Below are 12427 nucleotides of genomic sequence, written 5' to 3'. Positions count from 1 at the left end.
TCTATATCTATTTCATCTTCACTCAGCACTGAAGAGTGCATTTTTTAGCTTAGTAATGGGCATATGTAAGCTAGGTATACTCCCACATACCTGATTATATATTGTGACCCCATATATGTGCAGAGCTAGAATTAATCCTGAAATAAGTTCCTCCTAATAATCATGGAAACATAATTGTAGGTAGTCTAGACAATCATAGGCTCAATTTAAATCTACATTCCAGGAGCTTTGTAGGAGAAGGAGATTTAGAATATTATTTTTAAGCTCACTTTTATATTATACCTTAAAATTTACAAAGGACTTTACACATATTATCATATTTATTCACAGCAATTTAGATAGTACAAGTATTATTAACCCTATTTTATAGATGAGGAAATTCTCAGTGGTTAAGTGATTTGTACAAGAATATATAACTAGTAATGTCAGAGTCAAAATTTGAACCCAGGTATTTCTTGACTAGGCAACTAAATCAAAATGGGGTCACAGAGAGTTGAACATAAGTGATAAACAATTGAACAACAACAAATAAATCTTTAAATTCACAAAACAATAAAATATCTTATTAAACATTAGTAGGAATACTTTTTTTCTCATGGAAATTTAGGTACTTTTAACATATAGATCATCAGGTAGACCCAAGTAGTATGTTATTATTGATCCCTGTTTTCATTAGAGGTGAAACCACATAAACCCATGACTCAATTTCTTTCTTTTTTTTTTTTGGTATAGATTATCTTATTTGATCCTCACAACACCCCTGTGAGTTAGCCATTGTTATGCCTATTTTCTAGATTAGGAAACTGAGGCAGGGAGCAGTTTAGTGACTTTCCATGTGTTCATACGGCTAGTATCTGAGGTTAGATTTGAACCCAGATCAGCTTTGATCCTTTTACTATTATATATGTAACCTACTATTTACTATTTACAATTATATATGTAACCTAACATATATAACCTTCGGTTCTCAGGGCCCCAGCTTTCCTTTAAAAAAAAAAGCTTAACTTTTTTTTTGTCAATTAAAAATCTATACTCCACAAAATCCTTGTAAAAATATGTATAATTAAGCAAAATAAACTCCCATAATGTCCATGTCCAAAAAATATTTTTCAGTCTGTACGCTGAGTCTATCACTTCTTTGTCGGGAGGTGGCTAACATTAACATGTTTCATTAACAGCTAGGAGGCACAGTGGATAGAGCCCTGTTCCTGGAGTCAGGAGCATCTAAGTTCAAATCTGGTCTTAGACATTTGACACTTACTGGCTGTGTGAACCTGGGCAAGTCACCTAACCCCAATTGTCTCAAACATCTAGGACCATCTCCATTCATCCTGATGTACATCTTGCCACTGGATCCAGTTGGCTCTGAAAGAGAGAGTGAGGCTGGTGACTGCACAGCCCTCCCTTACTTAAATCCATTTTACTGCAAGTCATGACGTCACCTCCTGATGTCATGGTCCTCTTTGAGGACAAAGGACAAGCAAGAACAACATGTTTCATCATGAGACCTTTTAGATTCGACCTTGGTCACTGTGATAATCATGATTCTTAAGTCTTTCAATGTTTTTCTTTATAATATTGTTATTTTATATATTGTTCTCCCTATTCTGCTCACTTTACTGAGTATCACTTGGTTCATACAAGTCTTCCTAGGTTTCTCTGAAAGCTTCCCTTTCATAATATCTTGAAATACAGTAGTATTCCATTATATTAACATGCCATGATTTGTTTGGCCAATTCCCAGCTGATGGGCATTCCCTTAGTTTCCATTTCTTGACCAACACACACACACACACACACACACACACACACACACACACGCACACAAAGTTGTTATAAATATTTCTGTACATATGGGTTGGGGCATCTAGGTGGCACAATGGATAGAGTGCTGGGCCTGGAATTAGGAAGACTTATCTTCCTGAGTTCAAATCTGGCCTCAGACACTATGTGACCTTGAGCAAGTCACTTAACCCTATTTGCCTCAGTTTGTTCATCTGCAAAATGAGCTGGAGAAGGAAATGTGGCAAACTACTCTAGTATCTTAGCCAAGAAAACCCCAGATGATGTTATGAAGAGTCAGACATGACTGGACAAACATATGGTTCCTTTTCCTTTTTTTCTGGTCTCTTTGGAATATAGTGATTCTCTCTGGGCTATGACCCAATTTCTTAAATTATCACTGAATCTCAGAATTGTAAGGGACCTCTGAGAGCATATGGTTCAACTTCTGTCTGAACAAGAATCTTCTTGACAGCATAACCAACAAATAATTTGTTTTCAATCAAAAGGTCATCAACCTTTGATTAAAGACCTCCAGTGACATTCCTCCAACAGACACTACTACTTCCTGAGGCAGCCCATTATAATTTTTTAATAGCTCAAATTCTAAGGAAATCTCTCTTTACATCAAACTTAAATTTATCTCTTTATAACTTCCATTCCTTACTCCTAGTTCTGCCATTTGGGCCAAACAAAACACATCTAATCCATTTTCTATGTAATAGTTCTTCTGATACTTGAATAGTTGTCATATTCCCTCTCTTTCCCAAGTTGTCTCTTCTGTAGAACAAATGCATTAATTTCTTTCACTCTGTTGTCATTTGGCATGATCTTTAGGCCTTTCCCTATCCTCACTGCTCTCTTCTGAATGCTTTATTACTTATCAATCCTTCTCTGAAACACAGTGCCCAGAATTGAACACATTTCAACTGGAAAATAATTTCTCTAACCCTGGTCACCTGGCCCCTCTTAATGTAGCCTAAGGTCACATGAAAAACTTACACTGTTGACTCATAATGAGCATGCAGCCCACAAAAACATGTAGATCTTTTTCAAAAAACTTGTTCTCTAGGCATGTGTCTTCTACTTTGTACATGTACCTGGGAAGTTGATTTTTTAAAAATATAAGTGTACTTTATATTTATTACTGTTAAGTTTCAGCTTATTAGATTTTTTCCAACATTCTAGTCTATAGTCTTTTGGCTATTCATCCCCATTTGTGTCATCTACACATGGGATGTGCATACTATACTGTCTATGCCTTTATTCCAATGATTGACAAAATTGTTGATTAGCATAGGGCCCTGAAGCTATCCTCTAGAGACTTCTTTTGAAATTGATATCAGACCATTAATGACTATTCATTAGGTTCAGCAATTAACAAGTTTTGGATCTTCTTAACTATACAATTGTTGACCCTACAGTTTTCCAATTTTCTGTAAGAATGGCGTTAGGGATTTGATTGGATGGTTTGCTAAAATCTATGTAAACAATCTAAGTCATTCCCTTGACCAGTCAGTCTCATAACACTAGCAGAATAGGAAATAAAGTTACTTTGACATGTCTATTCTTGACTTTCCCCTTCTTTTTTAACATACAAGGAAAGATTTCTACTCTTTGTATGCTATGCAGAAAAACTGTCCTTTTGAATACTGTTTTAAAGCAAAGCCTTATGCATTTGATTTGGTATGTATGTATTCATAACAACTTTATTGATAGAGCTTTTCCAGAAATGTGAAACATTGTCTTCAACCATGATTGTAATTTTTAAAAAATACATTTTAGGTTTTTAATTTTTGTTTTTTAAAAGTAATAAACGTTTTTATTTATAGTTTTGGGTTCCAATTTTTATCCTTCCTTCCTTCCCCTTCCTCCTTTCTGAGGCGGTAAGCAATCAGATATAGGTTATAAATGTATGATTATGTAAAACATTACCATAATAGTCATTTTGTATAAGAAAACTTGAATAAAAGAAAAAAATGAAAGTAAAAAATAGCATGCTTCAGTCTGTGTTCTATCAATATCAGTTCTTTCTTTGTAGGTAGATAGTATGCTTCATCATTAGTCCTTTGGGATTGTCTTGGACCATTGTATTGTTGAGAAGTTAAGTCTTTCATAGTTCTTCATCAAACAATATTGGTGCCTCTGTGCACAACATTCTCTTGGTTCTGCTCACTTCATACAAGTCTTTCCAGACCTTTCTGAAATCATCCTGCTTGTCATTTCTTATAGCACAATACTGTTCTATCACCATCATATACCACACCTTGGTTTTTTAATGCCTTTTGGTAAATTTACTGTTATTCATGGTGTGTGTGTATTTGTTTTGTTGTGGGTTTTATTTTAAGCATTTTTTAAGGAGGTATTTTTGTAATGCCAAAACAAGATAATTAAGATGTGGAGGTGCGCCTACATCTCTAATGTACCTTTCTAAAATTTTGTGATTCTATAATTCTTTAACAGTTCCTGATACATAGTAAATGCTTAATAAGTGCTTGTTGGTTGATTGATTAATTCTAAGATGAGCTGCTGACAGTTTCTTCTAGCAATATTTATTTGAAATTGTTCTTTATTTTTATGAAAAATTGTTTTGGGTGCAGGTAGGTGGCACAGTGGATAGAATGTTGGGCCTGGAACCAGTATCACCTGAATTTAAATCCCGACTCAGACAATTATTAGCTATATAACCCAGGGCAAGTCACTTAATCCCTCTTTGTCTCAGTTTCCTCAACTGTAAAATGGGGATAATAATAGCACCAATTACCTCCCAGGATTGTTGTGAGGATCAAATGAGAGAATATTTTTAAAGCACTCAGCATAGTACCTGTCACATAGTAAGCACCATATAAATGTTAGCTTTTATTATTATGCATTTCATTTACTCTCTAGTCATTGAGACTGATCCTGCTAGTGTTAAACTTTGAGGCCTAACATAACAACTTTTCCCAAGCTAATAGACTATCACTTAGTTCTGTAACGATTAGAATGATGCCACCTACTGGAGACTTGCTGTGGGAAAGCTCCGCCATGAGGAAAATGGCTCAGAGGGCAAGGCCATGAGGCTTTTCCTTGGCGTCAGGAAAAGATGGTTTGCTCATGGGTGCTGTCTATCAAGGCTACCAGTCAATCAACTTGAGGAGCCTCCTATTTTCTGGGAGGAGACAGGAAGGAGGAAAGAGAGCCTGCGCGGAGAGCTCTTGCTTTTTTTTTGGGTTCCTGACTTGATGGTGGTGGTGGCGGCAGAGGACTTCAAAAGGAAATTTGAAGAAAGATAGGAATGCCAGGCTGTTGGAATTCTGTTCTCAATCTTTTTCTTTCTATTTTTCAATAAACCCTTAAAAACCTAAACTTGTTTTATCAGTGATTTTAGTCAGTTTCCCCCAAAACTGGGGGAACAGATTAAAATCCACATTTAGAATCTTAAATTACATAGTTCAGAAACAATATAATTAGCATTGAGTATCGTTAAATAATTTTAAAGTTTCAATGGACCACCAGAAAGAACTGTTTCTTCCTAGAAAGTTGTTATTAACTAGTTACAAATGATAAACTCTTTCTAGTAGGCTCAAACACATGCATTTTATTTTTGTAAATAAAATTGTTAATCCATTTATAAAATATAATCTCTTTAAACATGACATTTGTGAATTTCAGTTACTAAGAGACTTTTTACATGTTTTGTTTTTGTGCTTCTCTATTATTTTCTCTTCTTGAAAATGTTCATTGTATTATCTGAAAGAAGGAATATGATCCTGTTGATTTTAAGTATCCCTGTAGATATCATGCAAATGATCAAAGATGAAAAATGGATGTTACAGTATGAGTAATTATATATCTTGATGGTTACTGAGTCTAGTTTGGGTTTTATTTGCCTGTGGGATAATTTTTGGTAAAGGGTTAGTACTATATGATCTCTAAGGTCTGTTATAACTTTATAGGCTTTCTGAATAAGGATTATTTCATATATTCTATTTCTGTTGCCAGCATTTATCATAGCACTGGCACATTGTAGATGCTTAATTTCTTGGTTTCTTTTCTTTTCTTTTTTTGGTGAGGCAATTGGGGTTAAGTGACTTGCCCAGGGTCACAGAGCTAGTAATTGTCAAATGTCTGAAGCCAGATTTGAACTCAGGTACTTCTGACTCCAGGGCTGGTGCTCTATCCACTGTGCCATCTAGCTGTCCCTCTTTTTTTTTTTGGTAGGGCAATGAGGGTTAAGTGACTTGCCCAGGGTCACACAGCTAGTAAGTGTCAAGTGTCTGAGGCCGGATTTAAACTCAGGTCCTCCTGAATCCATGGCCAGTGCTTTATCCACTGCACCACCTTAATTTCTTGTTGATGATTGATTTGTTAGTGTGTGTATTTTCCATCATGCCTTCATAAGGAATATAATTAAGTAATTTTTAATTACTTTTGAGTAGTATGATTGATAAGCAAAAATAAGCAGGACGATAGTATTTATCACTTCTCCCAGTCCTTATTGGAAAGAGTAAACAAATTATTAGGCCATGCTATATTTAATTGAAACTTAAAGCTGAAAATTTTTATTGTTCTTTTCATATAGCATGGACATTTATCAGGAAACTACAGGATATTACAGAAAGGTCAGCATAATAAAAAATCAAAAATTAAAGATTATGATGAGTATAGTAACTACAGCGATGACAACTTTGATAACTACAATCAGGAAACAGAAGAAGATTTTGCTGACCAGCTTAAACAATACAGACAAGCTAAAGATACCTCAAACCCTGCTTTAGGATCACCATTTCATAAAGAATCAGGGAAAAAACAGGCAATGAAAGGAGTTCAGCCAGGTAAGTGGGACAAAATCTGTCAGAAGTACTTTTCTATAACAGAAATAAGGAAGCACGTCTTTGGACACAATCCAGATATGGACTCCAAGGACAGAGATATAATGAGATAGTAGGGTTTTTTTTTTTTCAGTTAGGAGAGGACCTAATATAGTTTTTTAATGTGGATAATTAAACTTAACACTACTAGCCTATCCTTTTTCTTACTATATGTTAATAAATTAATCTATGCACATTGTTTCTGAATGAAAGAATTATTTTTGTTTTTATGTGAATATTCTTATTCATTTATGGAAGAAGAAATGAGTGTATAACATGAAATTTTGGACCTTTAACCTTGAATGATAGTAGGAAGAGTTTTTTGTAAGTTAGAAAAAAATAACCTATTGGTTACTTAAAACTTTTCACTATCCAAAAAGTTCTGTTTCAATCATATTCTTGTAAATACTATTTTAAGTGAAGTGTAGAACTTAAGATTTCAGGAAGATATTGTACCTATTCTTATGCAAAGATAATTATTTTGTATCATGAATCACCACCCTTTAACTGTTTTATAAATGTGTTTTGTTTATCAGCTTTTCTTGAAGCAAAACATCCTTGTATTTTTATATATGCAACAATTTTATAAAAAATGGAAAATTCACTATAAATCACAGATTGTTTTGAAGATTCTGCTACTAACGAATTTGTGTGCTGTTTTTCTACTGCACTTGAAATATATAATTTTTTTTAGTTGAGCAAAGGAGTAAAAGTTTCAGTGTTTGTCGTGGACGTGGTATGCCGAAGAAACTAAAGCGCAAAGAGCGTGGCAGAGGAAGAGGCAGTAAAGGACCTAATGTTTTTTCTGGAACAGATGGCTTTCAAGAGGTAAGGAAAGTACACATAAAAAAGAGGAGATGCTGATTTCTTTCCAAAAACTCATTGTAAGTCACATAGCAACATAAAAGACCATAAGTAAAATAAAAGGGAAATTATATTTTATTTTAGTTTTGTTTTCATCAGATAAAATATTGTGATGACTTCTGAATTGAAGGGGACATAATATTTCAAAATAAGTGGAATTGAGAGGCAGCTTGGTATGAAGGATAGTGGCTTGCCCTTGAAAACAAAAATACCTGGGTTCAGGTCCTAGTCCTGACACATACTGGCTGGAGGACCCTGGCAGGTCATTTAACCTTTCAGGGCTCTAGGCAGCTTTGTAAGACTATAAATTGCAGAGAAGCTGCTGACTAGCATTGGTATAGGGAATTTCCTCACTCAGGAGTTCCCTATCCCAGTGCAGCAACAGGTCTAGTCACTTATCCCAATCCTACATTTGAAAATAGAACTCAAAAACCCTTTTACCTTGATTTTTCTTCCCTTCTCACACAGGATGCTTGAGAAAGACATGCTAAAGCCTCTATAATAGCAAAACTTTATGGATGGAATCTAAAAGAGAATGAGAAAGTGTGGAACCTGTTAGCAGCATGATAAGCTTCATGTCTGAAAGTGTAGAAATAAGCCCTTCCAGCCCCCTCTTAGTCATATTGTCCCTTAAATCCCCCCCCCATTTAAATAGCCCAGCCAACATTTTTTTTTTTTTTTAGTGAGGCAATCAGGGTTAAGTGACTTATTCAGGGTCACACAGCTAGTAAGTGTCAAGTGTCTGAGGCTGGATTTGAACTCAGGTCCTCCTGACTCCAGGGCCGGTGCTCTATCCACTGTGCCATCTAGCTGCCCCGCCCATCCAACATTTAATAGCAGTGCCAACATTTAATGTTATTATTTTAAACTCTTTTAAAATCAATGTTATGGCTGTAAGATGGGAGTTTAAAGTTTGTTTTTTCATTATTTTGCATGTCTCAGATTGAGTATGAACAATTTCAGAATTATTTTTAGCATTTTATGTTTCTTTCAAAATTTTTCTCTTTATACTCTTTTCCAGTTATCCATTGGGAAATGTGTATTACTTTTGTAAATTTGTTTCACTTCCTCCTTAAATTCCCTGTGTGAGAATTTTATCCACTATATTCATCACGTTATTCACTTTATTTACTTCCCTGTTTTGTTCACTATATACACTATTTTCTACATTCTCTTTCTTCTCTTTTTTATTTTTACAACATTTACATTTTGAACAGTGAAAAAAATCAGGATAGCCAAATATTCTAAGGTGTGAGACTCAAGGTTTTCATTCCTAAAATAACTGTTCTAGTCACAGGAAGGCACCCTACTTCTGACCGAATCTCTTAGTCACTGTGTAACAATGTGAAGAGTGCTGCATTTGGAGTTAAAAGACCTGAATTTGAATTTTTTCTGCCGTTTACTTCCTACATGTCTTTGGGCAGGTTAAACTCTCTGGGTCTAGGTTTCCTCTTCTGTAAAATGAAGTTTAGACTAAATGACCAAGTTAGACTAAGTTCCCTTCCAGCTCTAAATCTTCAATCCTATAAATCACTGCAGGAGTATAGAGCTAAGACCTATATTTTGGTCTAAATATATAAGTAGCTTCATCCCATAGATATTAATTAGAAAATTTCAGTTTCTTTGCACCCAGAGCCAGAGAGACTAGTCTGGATTATTTTGAATTGCCTGAGTTTATATATATATATATATACAGAGAGAGAGAGAGAGAGAGAGAGAGAAAGTATTAGATTTGTTCTAAAAAACCATTAATATAAAAGTGTTTGGAAGGTTACTGTTATGGGGGTGGGGGAAGGTTGCAGTAAATATGTGCATGTTATTAAGCTAAATTATCCTGAAATCATTTGTAGATGAAACCAGGAAGACAGGTAATAGAACATATCTGCCACTATGTTTGTACTATGTGGAGTCATCTTATAACTTATTTATTAAAACATTAAGACTTAGAAAATACTTTCTTTACAACAACCCTGAAAGATATTCAGGCATTATAACTTTTATAGATGAGAAGACTGAGTTTTGGTGATGTGAAGTGACTTAACCTTGGTAACATAAATAAATAAAGTGTCAGAGCTAATCATGATAGAGTCCTTCAACTTCAATTCCAACATTCTACATTACACATTTCACAAAAAATTTTGCTCCTGTTCAAAGATAACATCCTGCCAATTGCATTGATCCCTTAAATGCTACAAGGCCCTCCCCAGTGAAAACCACAATAGTGTAATTTTATCAAATAGACATATATGTATCTCTGTATAGCTATGTAGATATAACAAGTGGGATGGCTGCATAATGAGCTGGGAGAAGGAGTAAAAATGGTAAATTGAATTGTGTTTGATTTGGAAGTGGTTTATCACTTTCAGTCTCAAGTTCCTTGGTGCCTCATATGTCCATGTCTTTAACAACAGTATTTTCTGAACAGTGCTGTATTACAGTAAGCCACGAAACAACAGGATCTCTGAAGAGCTAAATTTTCTACAACTCAGATAAGAGATATAGAACTATAGATAATGAGTATTAGTTGGCTTTGAAGTATATTAATGATGATGTGGTCAAGAAATAATACGAGCATTTATATAGCACTTTGAGGTTTGCAAAGTGCTTTACAAATATTCTCTCATTTGATCCTCACTATAACCCTTTGAGGCAAGTACTATTCTATCTTCATTTTACTAATGAGGAAACTAAATTAGAGGTTAGTGGGAGGTAGGAGGTATTATTTTGCTTATTTTATAGGTGAAGAAACCAAAGCAGAGAGGTTAAATCACTTGCTCAGGGTCCCACAGCTAATAAGTATCTAAGGCTGGATTTGAACTCAAGTTTACATGACTACACGTCCAGCATTCTATCCACTTTGTCACCTATCTACTACTTCAGTGGTTTGAGTCAAATCAGTCAGCCAGCAAGCATTAAGTGTTTACTATGTGCCAATCATTTTGCAAAACACAAAGAAAGTGGTCCATGTCATGCTGATTTTCAAAAGATAGTAAAATGGAGGATTCCAAAAAAAAAACTCCATAAAAATCAAATGGAATAAGAAGGTATAAAATGCATTGGAGAAAGTACCAATACTGATAAAATCACCAACCCATCAAATTGTGAAAGTAGAATTCTTTTTATTAACTGTATTAAAATTAAGTAAATTACAAGAAACTTCTTTCTAATTCAGTAAGTGTAGAGTCAGAATTTTCTATGCTGATGATTTTTATTTCACAATACATACATAGTAAAGAATTATTCTAAATATTGAACTCATATCTTTCTTAGACTTTGTGTATGTGTGTGTTTGTATGTACATACACACATGGCTTAATAACTATATTTAATAACCAAATAACCAATAAACCAAAGTTTAATGTCATTTGTAGTTTAAAATAGATTTTTTTTATTATAGGATGGTAAACCTGTGAAAAAATGGGTGAATATGAGTCAAGAGTTTATAAACCAGCATACAGTGGAACACAAAGGAAAACAGATTTGTAAATATTTTCTTGAGGGGAGATGTATTAAGGTAAATATTTCATTTAAAATATTTCTATTTCTGTTTAAATTTTTGTATAATTATTAAAATTTTAAAGTATTATTTTTTTGTGTCAATCTATACCTTTTCATTTTATTCTAAGAAATATTTTCTGTTAGGAAATTTTTTATAGCTACTGTTTTATTGTTGCTTAAAACTAATTAACCTTTCACAATGCTAAACCTTATATGAAAATGCTTTATGCTGATATTCATATGTATAGTTTGAAAAATGTAGCAGTAAGGCAGTTTATGAAATTTAGCCTTATGAATTGGCTGCCACCTATTCTTTTTGAGGTTTTAATAAACTTTTTGTACTATGAATAACTGATTATTGGAATATTATTGAGATTTTATTGTAATGTCATAATTAAGGTACTCAATATTCAAAATTGTTTTTCTTTCTCTTGCATTCAGGGAGACCAATGTAAATTTGATCATGATGCAGAGTTGGAGAAAAAAAAGGAAATCTGCAAGTTTTATATACAAGGATATTGCACCAAAGGAGAGAATTGCATTTATATGCATAATATCCTTTGCTGAAAAGAAAAAATTAAAAGATTAAGAATGGCACAAGGCAGCAGGGGGGAGTAATAATCTTTTTTTAAAAAAGTAGTAATTTAAGGGGCAGCTAGGTGGCACAGTGGATAGAGCACCAGCCCTGGATTCAGGAGGACCCGAGTTCAAATATGGCCTCAGACACTTAACAATTACTAGCTATGTGACCTTAGGCAAGTCATTTAACCCCAATTGCCTCACACACACAAAAAAGTAGTAATTAATTATAACTAATAATGGTTTGTTTCTAGGATTGGGAAAGATATACTGTGTAAACCCAATTTAATCAGCCTTTCTATTTAATTGAGTATTTCATAAATATTGATTAGAGAAAAGGAGGCATTCTTTAAGAGAAAAATGTAACATATAAAGACTTTTCAGCTCTGGATCTGTGATCCAATGAATCCTTTCTGCTTAGCATGGTCACGGGAAAGTTTTGGTGGCAGTTTTTTGTTTGTACCAGGAAATTTGTCCTAATTTTTGCTTTATAACTTGATTATTTTTTTGGAGTTGATAAGATATTTATTAGATACCATATAATTGTTGATATAGTAAGGAGGATTGTTTTTTGTCCTTCATTCTTTTCCTTTTTAAAAAATTTTCTTTTAGGGGCAGCTAGGTGGTACAATGTATAAAGCACTGGCCCTGGATTCAGGAGTACCTGAGTTCAAATCCTGCCTCAGACACTTGACACTTACTAGCTGTGTGACCTTGGGCAAGTCACTTAACCCCTATTGCCCCACCCCCAAAAAATTCTTTTAAAAAATTCTTTTCCAATTACACGTAAAGATTTTTTTTTTTAGTTCCAAATTTTTCTCCCACCTTCCCTTCCCTCCCCTCTCCCAAAG

The 12427-nt window shown here is 34.1% G+C and overlaps 1 protein-coding gene across 1 annotated transcript in view; it reads left to right on the top strand.

The window, feature by feature from the left end:
- ZC3H6 (zinc finger CCCH-type containing 6) overlaps positions 1–12427 on the top strand; it is a 65323-nt gene that overhangs the window by 17843 nt on the left and 35053 nt on the right. The window contains exons 4-7 of the mRNA XM_043986664.1: positions 6347–6599; positions 7330–7463; positions 10897–11013; positions 11439–11550. Coding sequence (XP_043842599.1) covers positions 6347–6599; positions 7330–7463; positions 10897–11013; positions 11439–11550 — 616 coding nt within the window. The remainder of the gene's footprint in view (positions 1–6346; positions 6600–7329; positions 7464–10896; positions 11014–11438; positions 11551–12427) is intronic.

This window comes from Dromiciops gliroides, chromosome 2 (genome assembly GCF_019393635.1).
Source record: "Dromiciops gliroides isolate mDroGli1 chromosome 2, mDroGli1.pri, whole genome shotgun sequence".
Lineage (NCBI taxonomy): Eukaryota > Metazoa > Chordata > Mammalia > Microbiotheria > Microbiotheriidae > Dromiciops > Dromiciops gliroides.
This window is presented reverse-complemented; position numbering and strand designations above follow the sequence as displayed.